This window comes from Homarus americanus, unplaced genomic scaffold (assembly GCF_018991925.1).
Source record: "Homarus americanus isolate GMGI-L3 unplaced genomic scaffold, GMGI_Hamer_2.0 scaffold57980, whole genome shotgun sequence".
NCBI classification, from domain to species: Eukaryota; Metazoa; Arthropoda; class Malacostraca; order Decapoda; family Nephropidae; genus Homarus; species Homarus americanus.
Window position 1 is genome coordinate 12,464,968 of NW_024716703.1, and position 21,830 is coordinate 12,486,797.

A 21,830-nucleotide genomic window follows, 5' to 3' on the forward strand; every position below is an offset into this window, starting at 1 on the left:
AATTTCAGGGAATAAATATAAATTACAGATTAAGTTACATGTTAATCCGTCAGAATTCTCACAATAAATCCCCTGAATGAAAAATTTATTTACAATCTATTCAGTATATATTGAAAGCCAATGCAGACATTATTATTGTGTTAAAAATACAGTTAGTTCATGTTGGCAACCTGTAGTAATGGTCGCGTGTTCTCCTCGCAAAAGTAGACAGGTTCGTCTGGCTTGATGAAACTATAGGCAACATTCCTTACGCCATTGCCTCTGTCTACCACCCAACGTAGTAGGAGACCTGAATGTTAATAACCAGATCGTGTTCAGGGTAATAGTTAAGCCACTACAGTGCGATTTGTCAGTTTTTCTGGGACTTTTCCTTGACACTGGGTCATACAGCTCGTTAACTCCAGGAGTGTGGTGACCCAATATTGGCAACAAAATCTACACCTTAAACTGAGTCCCCAGTGAGTCAAAGTCATCATCTCGTTAACTCAGGTATGGTTTGTGTTGGCAAACACCTACCTTAAACACTAGGTCATGCAACTCGTTAACTCTCAGAACATAATTTGTTGTGTTGGCAGCTTCTACACCTTAAACACTGGGTCGCCAGCTCGTTAACTCAGAGAGTGTGGAATTGTTGTGTTGGCAACAACTACACACCTTAAACACTGAGTCATACGCTCGTTAACTCAAGGAATTGTGATTTGTTGTGTTGGCGACAGCTTCTGCACCTTAAACACTGGGTCATGCAGCTCGTTAACTCAGGGTGTGGTTGTTGATTTTGCGACAACACCATAACACTAGGTCATACAGCACCACTCGCTCAAACTAGCAGGCCCAGCTTGTGTGCTTAATTTCTACACCTTAACACTGAGTCAACACTTCAGCCCTTTCAAAGTGCTGTAAGGTTATTTGTGTTAGCAGCTTAGCTTCTACACCTTAAACACTACGTCATACGCTCGTTAACTCAGAAATTGTGGTTGTTGTGGTTGTGTTTGCTTCTACCTTAAACACTGGTCATGCAACTCATTAACTCCAGAGAGTGTGGTTGCTGTGTTGGCAACAACTTCTACACCTTAAACACACTGGGTCATGCAGCTCGTTAACTCAGGGAATGATTGTTGATTGGCGACAGCTTCTACACATAAACACTGGGTCATGCAGCTCGTTAACTCAGAGGTGTAGTTTGCTGTGTTGGCGACAACTCTACACCTTAAACAAATTCACCCTAGGTGGCCTAGGCCAGCCATCCTCGAATTACACGAGGCAACATCTATTATTATTATTATTATTATTATTATTGTCATTAGTGCAGTCTAGTGTTGTGTTGTGGTACAGTATTGGTACAGTGGTACATTGTTACAATGTTTGTGGTACAGTTTAGTGTAGTAGTATAATACTGTTCACTGCTTTTGTTTTATTTCAGTATATTTAATTATGATCCAAACCCCCCCTCTCTCTCTCTCTCTCTCTCTCTCTCTCTCTCTCTCTCCACCTTTTTCTTCTTTGTTAATAAAGAAAGTGAGCTATCTATCACTCTCACCCACCTCTTACGTGACGTGACTGGAAAATATTCCTTTCTCACCTAACCTGACCTGACCTGACCTGCCGCTTGTCTAACCACGATATAAATATAAATTCATGAGTTACGTAAATATGATTATTCTTATTAATTAGAAACAACATACTTCAGAGACCAACAAAGTAAGATCATCATATGTCACTGCACACACACACACACACACACCTTTACTCTACAAACACACAAAACACAAGTACGGCCAAACAGGTGTATTAAACACAAACTGTGTCACCCCAGGTAAATCCCCCTGAAAAAACAGAAATACTCCGTTTTCGAGGAGTTAATGTTAGTTAATTATAATAATAATAATAATTAACGTTTTTGGAAAAACTTGGCAGCCAGAGGCTGAAAATATACAGTTACATATTTGAAATGTTCGAATTACAAATAATATACAAGTAACATAAGTGACACAAAAGCACTAATAATAACTAGATGAGGAAAAACCAAACTACAGTTCATTTCAACATAGTGACAGTGCAGGAGTAGTGTTTGCTGAGAGTGAATACACTAGTTTATTACAAGTTATGTACAATGGTTGTTACAGGCTGTTCTTAGCAGTCAGTTCGTGCACGTATGGCACCAGATACATTTGTGGTGTCAACAGCAATTCTCCCACTCAGGATCTCAGTGGTAGTAGTAGTGTGTGTGTGAGTGTGTGTGTGTATGTGTGTGTGTGTGTGTGTGTGTGTGTGTGTGTGTGTGTGTGTGTGTGTGTGTGTGTGTGTGTGTGTGTGTGTGTGTGTGCGTGTGTGTGTGTGTGTGTGTGTGTGTGTGTGTGTGTGTGTGTGTGTGTGTGTGTGTGTGTGTGTGTGTGTCTAGTCATGTATCATTCAGTGATGTATTCACGCTCTGCTTCCATTTACCTCTCTACCTGTCAGTCAAACCTTACAGCGTGGACTCACGTCTGTCTGTCTGTCTCTCTGTCTTCCTATCTATCTCTGTCTCACTGTCTGAGTGTCTTCCTGTCCCTATCTCTGTCTGTTTTCTGTCTGTCAGTCTGTGTAAAAGTATTTCATTTTTTAATCTTGTTGTTATTCACCTGTATTGTGTACCTGTCAATCAACTTTGCAGGCATGGTTTGTGTTTTATGTCTCTGTCTTCCAAACCTCAAGTATTTTTCTGTTTTTGTGTGTGTTTTTGTCTCTTGAGATCCTGTGTTTTGTTAAAGTCTGTCAGTATGTTTTGTGTTTGTCCGTCCCTTTGGTTGTTAAGTGACAGACACAAACCTCCTTACTCAACCACACAGTCACACCTCTCACACCACCACAATCAACCATAAACCCACACTGACCACACACTCACTTAACCACACACCTCTCACACATATCACACCACCACAATCGACCGTAACCCACATGCACCTCCGCCAACCACACCTCTCCCACAACCATACTCCAACCTCACCACAATCAGCCACCTCCCCTCCCACCACCACACACCTCTCCCACCTCACCACAAACCCATCTCCCACCACCTCTCCCACCTCTCCACCACACACCTCTCCCACCTCCCCACAAACCCATCTCTCCCACCTCTCCCACCACCACACCTCTCACAAACCCCATCTCACACCTCTCCCACCCACCCACACCTCTCCCACCTCACCACAAACCCACATCTCCCCACACCACCTCTCCCACCACCTCCTCCCCACCTCACCTACCATCTCCCACCTCTCCCACCCACACCTCTCCACCTCACCACAAACCCATCTCACACCACCTCTCCCACCACACCTCTCCCACCTCACCACAAACCCATCTCCCACACCACCTCTCCCCTACCTGCCTCTCACCTCACCACTCCAACCACCTCCTCCAACCCCTGAGCCCACATCTCCCACCACCTCTCCACCACCACACACCTCTCACCACCACACACCTCTCCCACCACCACACCTCTCACCCACCTAGCCCACACCACCTCTCCCACCTCTCCCTCCCAACAAACCCACATCTCCCACACCACCTCTCCCACCACACCTCCTCCACCTCACCACAACCTTCCTCCTCACCTCACCACAAACCCATCTCCCACACCTCTCCCACCACCACACCTCTCCCACCTCACCACAAACCCATCTCCCACCTCTCCCACCACCACCTCTCCCACCACACACACCTCTCCCACCACCTCACACCACCACACACCTCACCTCTACAAACCCATCTCCCACACCCACCTCCTCCACCACCACACACCTCTACCTCTGCACCCATCTCCCACCTCCCACCACCACCTCCCACTCACCACAAACCCACATCTCCCAACCTCCCACCACCACACCTCTCCCACCTCACCCAAACCCACATCTCCCACCACCTCTCACACCACACACCTCTCCCACCTCACCTAACCCACATCTCCCACCACCTCTCCCACCACCACACCTCTCCCACCTCCACCACAAACCCATCTCCCCACTCTCCCACCACCACACCTCTCCCACCTCTACAAACCCCATCTCCCACCACCTCTCACACCTCTCACTCACCCCACCTCTCCTACACCACCTCCCCACCACCTCTCCCCACCTCACCACAAACCCACATCTCACCACCTCTCCTACCACACACCTCTCCCACACCCTCTCCCACCAGCACACCTCTCCCACCTCACCACAAACCCACGTCCCACCTCTCCCACCACCACAACCTCTCCACCACCACACCTCCCACCTCTACAACCCACCATCTCACACCACCTCTCCCACCACCACACACCTCTCCCCCACCTAACCCATCTCCCACCACCTCTCCCACCACCACACCTCCCACCTCTACAAACCCATCTCCCACACCACCCTCTCCCTCCACCACACACCTCTCCCCTCCTCACCCACAAACCCATCTCCCACCTCTCCCACCACCACACACCTCTCCCACCACCTCTCCCACCACCTCTCCCACCACCTCTCCCACCACCACACACCTCCCACACCACCTCTCCCACCTCTCCCACCACACACCTCCCACCACACCTCTCCCCTCACACAAGCCACATCTCCCACACCCACCTCCCACCACCTCTCCCACCTACCTCTCCCACCTCACCTGACCCATCTCCCCACACCACTCTCCCACCACCCACATCTCTCCCACCACAAACCCATCTCCCACACCACCTCCTCCACCACCACACACCTCCTCCCACCACCACACACCTCTCCCACCTCACCACAAACCCACATCTCCACACCACCTCTCCACCACCACCTCCTCCCACCTCACAAACCCTCATCTCCACACCACCTCTCCTCCACCTCACCTAAACCCATCTCCCACCACCTCTCCCACCACCACACACCTCTCCCACCACCTCTCCCACCTCTCCCACCTCTCCCACCACCTCCCACCTCTCCCACCTCCCACCACCTCTCCCACCTCTCCCACCTCTCCCACCACACTCTCTCACAGCCCATCTCACCACCTCTCTCACCACCACACACCTCTCCCACACCACCTCTCCCACCTCTCCCACCACCACAACCTCTCCCACCTCACCTGATCTCCCACACCACACCTCTCCCACCACACACATCTCCCACCTCACCTGAGCCCACATCTCCCACCACCTCTCCCACCACCACCTCTCCCACCACACACCTCTCACCTCACCACAAACCCATCTCCCACACCACCTCCCACCACCACACTCTCCCACCTCACCCACAACCCATCTCCCACCACCTCTCCCACCACCATACACCTCCCACCACCTCTCCCACCTCACCACAAGCCCACATCTCCCACACCTCTCCCACCACCCACACCTCTCCCCTGAGCCACATCTCCCACCTCCCACCACCACACACCTCCCCCACCACACCTCTTCCCACCACAAACCATCTCCCACACCACTCTCCCACCACCACACACACCTCTCCCCACCTCACCACAACCATCTCCCACCTCCCACCTCCTGCAATCCACCTCTCCTCCTCCCACACCTCCACCACCACACACCTCTCACCTCACCTGAGCCACATCTCACCACCTCTCCCACTACCACCTCTCCCACCTCACCTAACCCATCTCCCACCTCTCCACACCACCACACCTCCTCCCACCACCTCTCCCACCACCACACCACCTCTCCTCACCACCTGAGCCCACATCTCCCACCACACTCTCACCACCACCACCTCCCACCACAAACCCACATCTCCCACCTCTCCCACCACCACACACCTCTCCCACCTCACAAACCCATCTCCCACCTCCTCACCTCTCCCACAAACCCCATCTCCCACCTCCCACCACACACCTCTCCCACCTCACAAACCCATCTCCCACCCACCTCCCACCCACCACACACCCCATCTCCCACACCTCTCCCACACACCTCTCCCACCACACCTCTCCCATCACCTCTCCCACCACCTCTCCCACCTGTCTCCCACCTCCTCACCTGAGCCCATCTCCCATCACCTCCTCACACCACCTGCCACACACACACACCACCTCCACACACACACCTCATCCACCACTCTCCACCTCACCTGAGCCCATCTCCCACCACCTCTCACCACCACACCTCTCCACCACCTACCTCTCCTACCTCCCACAAACCCACCTCTCCCACCTCTCCCACCACCACACACAAACCCATCTCCCACCTCCCACCACCACACACCTCTCCTCACACAAACCCACCTCTCACACCATCCACACCTCTCCCACACCTCCCCTCCTCACCCACAAACCCATCTCCCACCTCCCACCTCTCCCACACACCTCACCTGAGCCCATCTCCCACCCATCTCCCACCACCACCTCTCCCACACCTCCCACCACCTCTCCCACCTCTACCCACATCTCCCACCTCTCACACCACAGTCTCCACACCACCTCCCACCCACCTCTCCCACCCTCCTACCCACATCTCCCACCTCTCCCACCACCACCCATCCCACCTGAGCCCACATCTCCCACCACCTCTCTCCACACCACCACACCTCTCCCACCACCACACCTCTCCACCACCACCTCTCCACACCACCACAAACCCACATCTCCCATCACCTCTCCCACCACCCATCACCTCTCTCCCTTCACCACCTAGCCCATCTCCCACCACCTCTCCCACCACCCTCCACCTCTCCCACACCACCACAAACCCATCTCCCCTCCCACACCACACCTCTCACCTCACCACAACCCACTCTCCCCACACCTCTCCCACCACCTCCCACCTCACAAACCCATCCCACCACCTCTCAGCCACCTCCCACCCAGCCCATCTCCCACCCACCTCTCCCACCACTGCACACCTCTCCTCCACCACCTGAGCCACATCTCCCATCACCTCTCCTGCCACATCACCTCTCCCCATGCAAACCCACATCTCCCCTGACCTCTCACCACCACACCACCTCCACACCACCACAAACCCACATCTCCCACCTCTCCCACCTCTCACACAGACCCATCACCTCTCCCACCACCACACACCTCTCCCCTCCCACAACATCTCCCACCTCCCACCACCTCACCCATCTCCCACCACCTCTCCCACCACCACACCTCTCCCACCATCACACCTCTCCCCTCACCCACCTCTCCCACCACCACACCTCTCCCTCACCTGACCACATCCTCCCCACCTCTCCCACCACCACACCTCTCACCTCCTGAGCCACATCTCCCACACCACCTCCTCCCACCTCCACACCTCTCCACCACCTCACACCTCTCCACCTCACCCACACACCCACACCACCTCTCCCACCTGAGCCTCTCCACCACCACACCTCTCCCACCTCACAAACCCATCTCCCACCACCTCCCACCTCCCACCACCACCTCTCCCACCTCACCCACAAACCCATCTCCCACCACCTCTCCCACCTCTCCCCTGAGCACCTACCTTCAGCCTTCAGCCTGCAAACAGGCCTCCACAGTGCTGCTGGGGCCTCCTCACCAACCCTGGCCTTGCCTCAAGGCTCAGAGTCATCACCAGCAGTCATCAGATCGGCATGAGAGCAACACAGACGTGCCGACACAACAGGTGGCTGCCAGCACACTCCTGCTGACAAATCAATGATTTGAAAAATAAGTAAAAGAAACTCAAGCTCAGTTTACAGCTCTAACTGAAATGTTTGAAACCTCTGTGATACACTAAAACACCACCAACACAGTACCTTGTAAGTACAGTCAAACTGAAAATATTCAAATGTCCTCAGATAGCAGGCTCAAAACCCAAAACTAGTGTCACAGAAATAGTGATACTGTGCTGTTCTAATGCCTCTGTGAGCATGGTCAGTGAAATAAAACAGCACAAACAGAAATGGTAGTGATGTCAAATGTAACAAAAGTGTGTTGTTGTCTCTGCCAATAAATACAACAAATTGTTAGCCGTACGTGCTCAAATGTTTCAAAATTGCTGGCCTACCTGCCTGCCGAGACAGGCCTCGCAGAACAGTGTCATACAGTGCACATTTGCCTGGCACCAAATACATTTCATAGTGCATGTATTACAGACAAAATTCAAATACATTTTCATGTGGAGTATTATTACCAAACAAAATACAAACGGTGGTAATAGTTAAACTATCTCATCCCCTTAAAATGTCCCAACCTACACCACAAAAGTTGTGACTGAAACATCGTGTGTGTCTGCAAAGTGTCTCACCTATGTAAGCCCACCCAGTCTGCCCAGCCCTTGTATGTGCAATCCTGTTCTACTCACACATTTTTGTGTATGTTAAGTCACTCACATGTACCTCTTGTGTCCAAAACTACCAACCTTCAGTACCATGAATCTCCACCTGAACTCCCACACTCCAACGTGCTAAACGCCTATGCTCCCTCAGATCAGCTTCATACACAGATCTCCCCAGGCTTTTTACACACTAGCCCACTGTCTCAATGGGCCTGAATACTAAACACAAGAGTGGGTGACTCACCACTAACACCAATTAGAAACTTGTCTCACTTCTCCACACATGAAAATATTCCAATGTAGGTAATAATGAAACCAACACACATCTGTGAATGCAAACAAATGTATTGGCTTTGTCTGTCATACAACTCACAGCTCTGATATTTGTCGCAATCTCTTATGTCTGACCACAACCCAATCCAAGCTAGTATACATGTAACCAGTATTTACCCCCACGGTAGTAAGCTCAACAAACGTAAATCACAGTCAGCTTAAGGGCTAGATTCTTGACTTCATCCTGACTGGTACAAGAACACAAACACAACAGCTACCAGTTTCGCAGACAGTCTGATGAGAATGAGAACCCATGCATACTTCACCAACAATGCCTCCACCAAAGGGAAAACGTGGTCCAGCATAGTAGGGAACAGGCAACAGCAGTCTTATAACGACCTAGGCTGAAAAACTCCGGGGCACTGAGGTCTGGGGTTACAGAGCAATTAGAAACACCTCAAATGTTACAATTGTACCTCCAAGCTTCCTTGCTGCCTCAGAAACGTGTAAACAGGCTTTCGAACAAAATGCATGAAACATATGTCAACAGCCTGAACCAACACACATCCCTCATAAAAGCCTCGCTCATGTCAGAGGTAAAAAACAGGCACATCTCATCCAAACCACTCTGCAAAAGTCAGGCAGGCTATGTAAAAGTGGGCTCATGTCTCTGCTTATAAACATGTTACCTGCAGGCTCGGGCTCGCCCAGTGCAGTCTGGCAGAAATAATCTTATAGCTTTATGCTGGGCAAACCAGCACGATAGTGTGATGTTCCATATGCCAGAGTAGGGAAGCGCCGCCCACTCGCCAGTAGTCTACTTCCAGAGCAAATCTACAACATCGTTGAAACTACTAAAACGCGTGCCAGAGCATCCATTGTTGGTATTGTTACAATATAAGTCATGCAAACCAACTTCACCACATCGCCCAGAAAACAGTATTGTTGTACCAATACCAGCTCAGAGCAGCCTGATGCCTTTCATCTCCCTATCTAACCAGCTGCCTTATGTAAACCTTTGAGAATGGTTTCTTGGCAGACTACTCATATAAATCCAGAAAACACATGTCTCTAACGCCATAGCTTCACCCATGGTAAAAGTGTACATAATTGCATCCCCCATTCCTAACTGTGCATGATGATGAAAGGCACAGATACACCACATTTCTTGACCTAAAAGCTGCATTTGATGTTGCCCAGCCAGCAACTGATGTTAGTACAGCAAATGGATATAGGAGTAGCTGTTACACTGAATAAATTTACTAACCAACAGAAACTGCTACACTGTTTCAATTACAAAAGTGGTAAAATATGCAACTTGACCCTCAGGTAAATACTGCCCACTTTGTTCCATGTTCTTATAGATACGTATTAATTTAATACCAAACAACCCCCAATATCTCCAGTCCTTTATACTGACAATATTCCTTCATACTAAAACTTCATCGTAATGTAAACCACCCTGAACCATGATATGCAGCCTGCCAAACACCTCCCAGTCTTGTGTCTCACCCAGCAAAACTAAAAGGTGTTCAACAAACAAGCTGTAAACCTCTAAGCGCAACCCCAAATTCAAGATAAAAATACCTTTTATTGACTATGTTTCTTCTTTTAAATACTTTGGTGTTTCCCGTCCCCTTGTACCCTACCTGCCATACAACAGCTGCCGCCAATGTGCTGACAGACACAGACACTCTTAGTGGCAGGTACAGCCACTGATGCTAATATTAAATTGTAAAACAATGTACACCTGAGCTATATAAAATCTCTGATGGTACCACCAGCCTGGTCATTCGTGACAGGAAAAAGATGACAAGCTCGCAAAATAAAGCCCTCACAGGTATCCAAAGATGTCCCAGGCACTAAAAGTACTTAATATGAAAAACTAAGTATGCAGTGTTAAAATAGAAATCAGAAAGTCAACCTCGCAGTAGCCTGAAGCTTCTGCGTGGTGATCACAATAACATTGTTTCCTTAATTGCTGAAATATATGAACCATAGAGCTACTGAATGAATGGTCCAAACTACACTTCACATATGAAGATATTTGGGACTAAACCACATACTGTACAAAGGTGAAAACACAACAGCGCTTCCTGCCACCCTGGCAGACAGTTCCTTCGATATCCTGTACCGACGTGTCACCCAAAAATTAATTATACATAGCATTTATCTCCCAACACACTGCCAGGTAAAAGCCCTTGAACACACATACACACTCTACAGGCAGTAATATCTCACACAGGCCATCTACACTGATAGTCTCTCGCTTACCGCCTGTGAGAAATGCTATTGTTGCAACACAACGTAACATGTTAAATATAGGACCAAAATACTGATAAACATCCTCTACAAACTTAAATAGTCCCATACTCCCTTAATTCATTCCTGTTACCAGCTTGTCTCATCATCCCTGACTCTCTATCCTCCCTACTCCCTTAGTACCCTCGCACTCAGGTTGTCACGCTCTTGTCTCACAAGCAGGCACAAATATACTTGCCTTGTTGACCAAGTGTCAAGTACAAACTGTGAATCCCCTCTCACAAACCTCATAAAAACGACAGTGATACCTCGCCAAACTTCGCGTCTGTCTAAAAACTCCGTTGAATACAATTTGAGTCTGTCAAACCCATAAAAAATGTAATTAAAACATTTTATTGATAGTGACATAAGTAGCAAGTGCCAAACAGGCACTAGTCGTCACAATGCCTGTAGAAATGCATCCGTGGCTTATGTATATGAAGCAAATGTAACGTCACTAGGCCCACAAATGTTGTAACCGCTAAGTAAGGGTAGAATATAGTACCTCTGGCAGTATGTTTCCTCAAGCAGATGTAAAACAAAAACTAAATGTAAGTGTGTGTACATGTGGCCACACACTTCTTCGTCACTCTGACTTTGTGTGAGAACCTCTTGAGACAGTCCCAAGCACACTGTGTGTAGAAATGGCTGTGACCCTACATCTCTAATGGCCAGATAGCCAACATGATAGATTGTATCCACTTTTTTTACCAGTAACTATATATTCTCATATGCCAGAACCAAATACGCAATGTGCCTGAATACCTCCCCACGTAAATGTGAATAACAAAGTGTGAGCCAGACATACCCTCACACGCCTGTACTCACATTTGTGGAAATAAATTTACCCCTCTATGTATAGAACTAAACAACAATAAAGATAAATAAAATACTGTGTAACTTTCAGTCCCATAATATCTGACAGCAGGGGTTAGTATGCGACCCTTTGTGAAAACCCTACTCTGTAATCGCACACTGCTCTAGGAGTGAGTGTGGGTGCACAATAAAATAGCGCTGCAAGCAGCAAAATCAAATCAATCTCCCCACCCCACCCCTTCCCCTCACCACCTCTCCTCACCACCTCTCTCCCTCACCACCTCTCTCCCTCACCACCTCTCCTCCACCACCTCTCCCCTCTTCCTCCTCCTCACCACCTCTCCCTCCACCTCTCCCCACCTCTCCTTCACCCCTCTCCTCACCACCCCCCTCACCACCTCTCCCCTCCACCTCTCCCTCACCACCTCTCCTCCCCACCTCCTCCTCCCACCTCCCCTCCTACCTTCCCTCACCCACCTCTCCCCTCCCACCTCTCCCCTCACCCCTCTCCCCTCCCACCTCTCCTCCCACCTCTCCCCTCACCACACCCACCACCTTCCCTCCCACCTCTCCCTCCCCTCTCCCTCCCACCACCCCTCCCTCCCACCACCTTCCCTCCCCCCTCTCCCCTCCCTCCACCCCCCTCCCCACCTCTCCCCTCCCACCTCTCCCCACCCACCCCTTCCCCTCCCACCACCTCTCCCCTCCCCTCTCCCCTCCCACCTTCCCTCCCACCTCTCCCCTCCCCACCCCTCACCCCACCCTCCCCTCACCCCCCCCTCCCCACCTCCTCCCTCTACCTCCCCTCCCCCACCTCTCCCACCACCTCTCCCTCCCCACCACCTCCTCCTCACCTCCCTACCACCCTCCCTCACCACCTCTCCTCACCACCTCCTCACCACCTCTCCTCCACCTCTCCACACCACCTCTCCCTCCACCACCCTCCCTCCTACCTCTCCCCCACCACCTCTCCTACCACCCTCCCCTCACCACCTCTCCACCTCCTCCTCCACACCTCCTCCCACCACCTTCCCTCCTCCCTCTCCCACCCCTTCCTCCCCCACCTCTCCCTCCACCCTCTCCTCCCACCACCTCCCCTCCACCTCTCCCTCCCCTCTCCCCACCTTCCTCCCACCTCCCTCACCACCTCTCCCCTCCCACCACCACACTCCCACCACCTCTCCCTCACCTCTCCCACCACCTCCCACCCACCTCTCCCTCACCACCTCTCCCCCACCCCTTCCCTCCCCCACTCCTCCACCCACCTCTCCCACCTACCCTTCCCTCCTACCTCTCCCTCACCACCTCCCCTCCCCCCCACCTCTCCCCTCCCCACATCTCTCCACACCTCTCCCCTCCCCACCCCTTCCCTCCCACCACCTCTCCCACACCACCCCTCCCTCTTCCCACCTCTCCCTCCTACCTCTCCCCTCCACCTCTCCACACCACCCTACCCTCCTACCTCTCCTCCACCTCTCCCTCACCACCTTCCCCTCTCCTCCCCACTCCCACACCTACCCTCTACCTCTCCCCACCCTCCCTCCACCACCCTTCCCCTCCCACCTCTCCTTCCCACCTCTCCTCCACCACCTTCCCTCCTACCTCTCCTCCCACCACTCCCTCCACCTCTCTCCCACCCACCTTCCCTCCCACCTCTCCCTCACCACCCCTTTCCCTCCCCCACCTCTCCCCTCACCACCTTCCCTCCTACCTCCCCCACCACCCCTTCCCTCCACCTCCCCACCCACCTCCTCACCACCTTCCCCCACCTCCCCTCCCACCTCCCTCCCACCCACCCCTTCCCCTCCCCCACCCCCTCTCCCTCCCCACCTCCCTCCCACCCACCTTCCCTCCCACCTCCCTCCCCACCTCTCCCTCCCCACCTCTCCCCTCCTACCTCTCCTCCAACCTCTCCCCCACCTCCCTCACCACCCTCCCTCACCACCTCCCCCCTCCCCTCTCCTCACCCTCCTCACCACCTCCCACCCCCCCTCCTCCTCCACCTCCCACCTCTCCCTCCACCTCCCTCCCTCCCCCTCCCTCCTCCCTTCCTCACCACCTCTCCCCTCACCTCTTCCCCACCCACCCAGCCCTCCCACCACCTCTCCCTCCCACCACCCCCTCCCACCTTCCCTCACCACCCTCCCTCCCACCACCTCTCCCTCCCACCCCTTCCCTCTCCCTCTCCTCCACCACCCCTTCCCTCCACCACCTTCCATCCTACCCCTCCCCTCCCACCACCCTCTCCCTCCCCACCCCTTCCCTACCTCTCCCTCACCACCTCCCCTCACCACCTTCCCTCCACCACCCCTTCCCCTCCCACCCCACCCTCCCCCTCCCCTCACCACCCTCACCCACCTCTCCCCTCACCCTCATCCCTCCCACCTCTCCCACCACCTCCCCTCCTACCTCTCCCCTCCCCACCTCCCCTACCCTCTCCCTCCCTCCCTACCCCCTCCCTCCCACCCACCCCTCTCCCTCCCCCTCCCCACCTACCCCCTCCCCTCTCCCTCCCACCACCTACCCTCACCATCTCCTCCACCACCCTCTCACCACCGCCACCCCACCTCCCTCCACCTCCACCACCCCTCTCCCTCACCTCCACCTACCTCTCCTCAACCACCACCCCTACACCTCTCCCTCCACCTCCCACCCACCTCTCCCTCCCACCACCCCTACCACCCCTCCCACCTCCACCTACCCTCCCCCTCCCCCTCCACCCACCCCCCTCCCCCATCCCCTACCCCTCCCCCCACCCACCTACCTCTCCCTCCCACCTCCCACACACCCTCTCCCCACACCACCCCTACCCCTCTCCCTCCCACCTCCCACCCCACCCTCTCCCCCACCCCTTACCCCCTCTCCCTCCCACCTCCCACCCTCCCTCCCACCTCCCACCCACCCTCCCCTCCCACCTCCATCCCTCCCTCTCCCTCACCACCCCTACCTCTCCCTCACACCACCCACCCTCTCCCCCCACCTCCCTACCACCTCCCCCCCACCACCCCTACCCTCTCCCTCCACCACCCCTACCCCTCCCACCACCCACCCTACCCATCCCTCCCACCTCCACCTACCCTCTCCCTCCATACCCTACCCTCCTCCCACCTCACCCACCCCTCTCCCCACCCACCCCACCCAAACCCTCTACCTCCACCTCCACCTACCCTCTCCCCCCCCACCTACCCTCCCCTCACCCCACCCTACCCTCTCCTCACCCACCTACCCTCCCCTCCACCTCCACCCCTACCCTCTCCCACCTCCACCTACCCTCACCCACCCACCCTCCCTCCCAACCCACCTCTCCCACCCACCTCTCCCTCCCACCTCCACAACCCCTCCCCTCACCCCCACCCCTCCCACCACCACCCACCCTCACCCCTCCACTCCCACACCCCTACCTCCCACCTCCACCTACCCCTCACCCTCCCCCCAACCACCCTCTCCCTCCCACCTCCAACCCACCTCTCCCTCCCACCTCCACCCCTACCCTCTCCCTACCCCTACCCTCTCCCACCACCTCCCACCCTACCCTCCCCTCCCACCCACCACCACACCCTCTCCCTCCCACTACCACCCCTACCCCACTCCCTCCCCCACCCCCCTCCTCCCACCTCCCACCACCCCTCTCCCTCCACCAACCCTACCTCTCCTGCCTCCACCTACCCCTCTTCCCTCCCCCTTCCCACCCCTACACCACCTCCTCCCTCCCTACCCTACCCACTTCCTCCACCTCCACACCACCTCTCCTCCCTCCACCTACCCTCTCCCTCCCACCCCCACCTACCCTCCCCCCACCTCACCCCTCTCCCTCCCCACCACCTACCTCCCTCCCACCTCCACTACCCTCTCCTCCCTCCCACCACCCTCTCCCTCCCACCACCACCCTCCCTCTCCCCTCCCGCCACCCCACCTCTCCCTCCCACCTCCCACCTACCCTCTCCCTCCCACCACCACCCCTACCCTCCCTCCACACCACCCCCTCCCTCCCACCTCCCACCTACCTCTCCCTCCCACCACTCCCTACCCCTCTCCCTCCCACCCCTTACCCCCTCACCTCCCCTCCCACCCCCTCTCCCTCCCACCCACCCCACCCTCTCCCTCCAGCGCCACCCCCTCTCCCTCCCACCACCACCCCTACCCTCTCCCTCCCATACCCCCTCTCCTCCCACCACCTCTCCCTCCTCCCCCACCCTCCCTCCACCTCCACCTCTCCCTCCCCACCCACCCCTACCCTCCACCTCCCCCGCCACCCCACCACTCCCTCCCCCTCCACCACTACCCCTCTCCCTCCACCACCCCTCCACCTACCCTCTCCCTCCACCACCACCTACCCTCTCCCTCCACCTCCACCTACACTCTCCCTCCACCTCCCCTACCTCTCCCTCCACCGCCACCCCTCTCCACCCACCACCACACCCCTCTCCTCCACCACCACCCCATCTCCCTCCCTCCACCTACCCCTCTCCCTCCTCCCACCACTACCCCACTCCCTCCCACCCCACCCCACCTCCCTCCCACCTCCACCCACCTCCCACCCACCTCCCACCCACCCTCTCCCTCCCCACCATCCCCACCTCCCTCCCACCACCCACCCCTCTCCCCTCCAACCCACCCCCTCTCCCTCCCACCTCCTACCCCTCTCCCTCCCACCACCACCCCTACCCTCTCCCTCCCACCCACCTACCTCCTCCCTCCCACCACCTACCCTCTCCCTCCACCATCCTACCCCTCTCCCTCCCACCCCCTCCCTTACCCCTCCACCCACCACCCCTCCTCTCCCTCCCCCGCCACATCCTCTCCCTCCACCGCCTTTCTCCCCTCCTCCCCACCCTCTCCCTCCCACCACCACCTACCTCACCCTCCACCACCCCTTCCCTCTCCCTCACACCTCCACCTACCCTCCCTCCCACCCCTCTCCCTCCCCCCGCCACCCACCTCTCCCTCCCACCACCCCATCTCCCACCCACCTTCCACCTACCACTCCCCTCCCTCCACCTCCCTCTCCCACCCACCTTCCCACCCACCCTCTCCCTCCCACCCACCTACCCCTCTCCCACCTCCCACCCACCCCTCTCCTCCACCCACCCACCCCTACCCTCTCCCTCCCCTCCCTACCTCTCCTCCCCCTTCTCCCACCCACCTCCCACCCTCTCCCTCCACCTCCCCCCTCTCCCCCTCCCTCCCCATCTCTCCTCCCCTCCCCCCACCCTCTCCCTCTCCCTCACACCTACTCTCTCCCTCCCCCTCCCCCCCTCCCTCTCCCTCCCACCTACCCTCTCCCTCCCACCACCCACTCCACCCCTCTCCCTCCCCCTCCACACCCTCTCCCTCCACCTCCCACCTACCCTCTCCCTCCCACCGCCACCTACCCTCTCCTCTCCCACCTCAACCTCTACCTCTCCCTCCCCTCCCACCCACCCTCTCCCTCCCACACTTCCACCCCTACCCCCTCCCCTCCCACCACCCCACCCTCTCCCTCTCCCTCCCCCCTCCCCCTCCCACCTCCCACATACCCTCTCCCCTCTCCCCCACCCCCTCCCACCTCCCACCCCCCTCTCCTTCACCTCCACCTCCCTCCCTCCACCTACCCCCACCCACCCCTCTCCCCTCCCACCTCCCACCCCCTCTCCCTCACCCACCTACCCTCCCCCTCCCCTCCCCCCTCTCCCCTCCCCCACCACCCCTACCCCTCTCCCTCCACCCTCCCCTCACTCCCACCTCCACCCACAATCTCCCTCTCCCCCTCCCTTCTCCCTCCCCCTCCACCACCTCCCCCTCCCCTCCCTACCCCTCTCCACACCCACCTCCCTCCCCCTCTCCCACCTCACCTCCCTCCCCTACACCACCTACCCTCTCCCTCCACCCCCACCCCTACCCTCTCCCTCTCCACCTACCCTCTCCCTCCCACCTCCACCTCCCTCTCTCCCTCCACCTCCCACCTCCCTCTCCCTCCCACCCCTACCCTCTCCCTCCCACCTCCACCCTACCCTCTCCCTCTCCCACCTCCCACCTCCCTCTCCCTCCCACCTCCCCTACCCTCTCCCTCCCACCCCTCTCTCCCACCCACCCTCCCCCTCCCACCCGCCACCTCTCCCTCCCCCACCTACCTCTCCCCTCCCTCCCTCTCCTCCCTCCCTCCACCTACCCTCTCCCTCCCCACCTACTCTCTCTCCCTCCCTCCCCCTTCCTCTCCCTCCCACCTACCTCTCCCCTCCCCCCCCCACCCCACCTCTCCCTCCCACCTCCCCCACCCCTACCCTCTCCCTCCCACCTCCCCCCTCTCCCTCCCCACCTCCCCACCCTCTCCCTCCCCCCCCACCCCTACCCTCTCCCTCCCACCTCCCATCCTCTCCCTCCCATCCACCCCTACCTCTCCCTCCCACCTCCCACCTCCCTTCCCTCCACCGCCTCTACCCTCTCCCTCCCTCCCACCTCTCCCTCCACCGCCACCCCTACCTCTCCCTCCCACCTCCCACCTACCTTCCCTCCACCTCCACTCCCACCTCTCCCTCCCTCCCACCTACCCTCTCCTCCCACCTCCCACCCCTCTCCCTCCCACCTCCCACCCACCCTCTCCTCCCACCTCCCCTCTCCCTCCCACCCCCTATCTCCCTCTCCCACCTCCCACCCCACCCCCTCCCTCCCACACTCCCCTACCTCTCCCTCCCACCACTCCTCTCCTCCCACCTCCCCCCCTCCCCTCCCACCTACCTCCCACCACCTCCCCACCCACCCCTCTCCCTCCCTTTCCCCCTCTCCCTCCCTCCTCCCACCCCACCTCCCTCCCACCACCCCCACCCTCTCCCCTCCCACCTCCACCCCTACCCTCCCCTCCACCCACCCCTACCTCTCTCCCTCCCTCCCCCTACCCTCTCCCTCCCACCCACCCTGCCCTCTCCCTCCCACCACCACCCTACCCTTCCCTCCACCGCCACCCCTACCTCTCCTCCACCCACCACCTACCCTCTCCCCTCCCACCTCCCACCTACCTCTCCCTCCCCTGCCACCTACCCCTCTCCTCCCACCTCCACCCTACCTCTCCTCCCTCCACCTCCCTCTCCCCTCCCACCTCCCCTACCCTCTCCCTCCCTCCTCCTACCCTCTCCCTCCCCCCACCCCTACCCCTCTCTCCCTCTCACACCCTCCTCCCACCTCCCACCTCTCCCTCCACCTACCCTCTCCCTCCCCCACCCACCCCTCTCCCTCCCTCCCACCCCTACCTCTCCCTCCCCACCACCTCTCTCCCTCCCACACCCACCCCTACCCTCCCCTCCACCTCCTCCCTCTCCCTCCCACCCCTACCCCCTCCACCCACCTACCTCTCCTCCCATCCACCCTCCCTCCCACCTCCCACCACCTCCCTCCCTCCACCCACCCACCCTACCCTCTCCCTCCCCCGCCACCCCTCCCTCCCCCTCCCACCTCCCCTCCCTCCACCTCCCATACCCCTACCCTCTCCTCCCACCGCCACCCCTACCCTCCTCCACCGCCACCTACCTCTCCTCCACCTCCCCCCTACCCCTCTCCCTCCACCACCCCTCCTCCACCGCCACCCTACCTCTCCCTCCACCACCCACCTACCTCCCTCCACCTCCACCTACCTCTTCCCGCCACCCCTACCCTCTCCCTCCCACCTCCCACCTACCCTCTCCCTCCCCCACTACCTACCTCTCCCTCCACTCCTACCCTCTCCCTCCCACCTCCCACCCACCCTCTCCCTCTCCCTCCACCTCACTCTCTCCCTCCCACCTCCCCCTACCCTCTCCCTCTCCCTCCCCCTACTCTCTCCCTCCCCTCCCCCTTCCCCTCTCCCCTCCCCACCCTCTCCCTCCCCCCCCACCCCTCTCCCCTCCACCTCCATCTACCCTCTCCCCTCCCCCTCCCTACCTCTCCCTCCCACCCACCCCTACCCTCTCCCTCTCCCTCCCACCCCTACCCTCTCCCTCCCCACCTCCCACCCCTACCTCTCCCTCCCACCACCACCCCTACCCTCTCCTCCACCGCCACCCTACCCTCTCCCCTCCACCTCCCTCCCTACCCCTCCCTCCCACCTCCACCCTCTCCCCTCCCTCCCCTCCTACCTCCCCACCCCACCTCTCCCTCCCTCACCTACTCTCTCCCTCCCACCTCCCCCTTCCCTCTCCCCTCCACCTACCCCTCTCCCTCCCCTCCCACCTACCTCTCCCCACCTCCCTCCCTCCACCTACCCTCTCCCTCCCACCCACCCCCCTCCCCTCCACCCACCCCTCCCTCCCCTCCACCCCCTCTCCCACCCACCCTACCTCTCCCTCCCACCACCTACCCTCTCCCTCCCACCTCCCACCCCTCTCCCACCCCTACCCCTCCCCCTCCCCTCCACCCCCTCTCCCTCCCCTCCACCCTACCCCTCCCTCCACCTCCCCTCCCTCCTCCCCTCCCTCTCCTCCACCACCACTCCCTCTCCTCCCACCTCCCACCCCCTCTCCCTCCCACCGCCACCCACCTCCCCTCCACCTCCCCTACCCTCTCCCTCCCACCTCCACCTACCTCCCTCCCACCTCCACCTACCCTCTACCTCCCTCCCACCTACCGTCTCCCTCTCCACCGCCACCTACCCTCTCCTCACCTCCACCCCTCCCTCCCACCTCACCTCCCACCACCCACCTCTCCCTCCCACCTCCCACCTCCCCTCTCCCACCTCTCCCTCCCACCCCCTCCCTACCCTCTCCCTCCCCCCACCACCTACCCTCTCCCTCTCCACCTCCCACCCCCTCTCCCCTCCCACCTACCCTCTCCCTCCCACCTCCACCCCTACCTCTCCCACCTCCCTACCCCTCTCCCTCCCACCCACCCCTCCCCTCCCCCACCTACCTCTCTCTCCACCTCCCTCCCTCCACCGCCACCTACCCTCTCCCTCCTGCCACCCCTCCCTCTCCCTCCACCTACTCTCTCCCTCCACCTCCCACCTACCCTCTCCCTCTCCTCCACCTCTCCCTCCCTCCCCTTCCCTCTCCCTCCCACCTACCCTCTCCCTCCCACCCACCCCCCTCCTCCACCTCCACCCCTCTCCCTCCCTCCACCTGCCTCTCCCTCCCCCTCCCCCTCTCCCCTCCCACCACCACCCCTACCTCCCTCCCACCTCCCTACCTCTCCCTCCCACCTCCCCTCCTCCTCCCACCCCTCCCCCTTCCCCTCCACCACCCCTACCTCTCCCTCCCACCTCCCCCTCTCCCTCCCACCACCCACCTACCTCTCCCTCCCCTCCCACCCCTACCCTCTCCCCCACCACCTCCACCCTCTCCTCCCTCCCACCCTACCCTCTCCCTCCCACCTCCACCCCTCTCCCACCTCCACCTACCCTCTCCCTCCACCTCCCCTACCACCCTCCCTCCCTCCTCCACCTCCCTCTCCACCTCCTCTCCCTCCACCTCCACCTACCCTCTCCCTCCCACCCACCCCTCCCACCACATCTGCCACTCTCCTCCACCGCCACTCTACCTCACCCTCCACCGCCACCCCTACCCTCTCCCTCCCAACTCCACCACCCTCTCCTCCCACCTCCTGCCTCTCCCACCGCCACTCTACCTCCACCCCTCACCCACCCACCTCTCCCTCCCAACTCCACCTACCCTCTCCCTCCACCTCCACCTCAGCTCCAGGTATACTCATAAAAGTGAGTCCATGAATAAGTAAATAAACAGAGTAGCATTCACCATATTTGTGGCAGCTCACAGTTTCTAAATTAAGTAGACACTCAGGTATTTAATAATTTAAAATCCTCCTCAGCTTTTACGGCGCGAGATTACTAAATTATTATTCTGTTTACTAGGTCTCATAATGGGGAATTATTGCTACTTTTTACTGTAATAATTACCAACATTATCAAGTTAATAATCCAGTCGAGATGAGAGAGAGAGAGAGAGAGAGAGAGAGAGAGAGAGAGAGAGAGAGAGAGACTAGCACATTATTGACCTTTGCCCTTTGAACTATTTTTTGTTAACTGAATTGGATCAGTGGAACACCTTAATGGTGCTATACATCTCAGGGAGGCAGAGCTACAGAGCAAGTGAAGAAAACCTAATCAGTGGCTTATGTCTCCCCGAGAGACTTTAGCGGAGACTGACTGAACACTCACGTCTCTTTGTTTCTTATTCTTCTCCTTCTCGCTTCTCTTATTTTTCATCATCATCTTTAATTTTCCTGTTCTTTGTTATCA

The 21,830-nt window shown here is 57.6% G+C and overlaps 1 protein-coding gene across 1 annotated transcript in view; it reads left to right on the top strand.

The window, feature by feature from the left end:
* Positions 1 to 21,047, top strand: part of LOC121858386 (vegetative cell wall protein gp1-like) — a gene marked incomplete at its 3' end in the record, with an annotated part of 110,814 nt that extends 89,767 nt beyond the window's left edge. The window contains exons 2-5 of the mRNA XM_042354830.1: positions 18,208 to 18,479; positions 19,010 to 19,191; positions 20,780 to 20,864; positions 20,978 to 21,047. Of these exons, the coding sequence (XP_042210764.1) occupies positions 18,208 to 18,479; positions 19,010 to 19,191; positions 20,780 to 20,864; positions 20,978 to 21,047 (609 nt within the window). The remainder of the gene's footprint in view (positions 1 to 18,207; positions 18,480 to 19,009; positions 19,192 to 20,779; positions 20,865 to 20,977) is intronic.
* Positions 21,048 to 21,830: the final 783 nt, after the last annotated feature.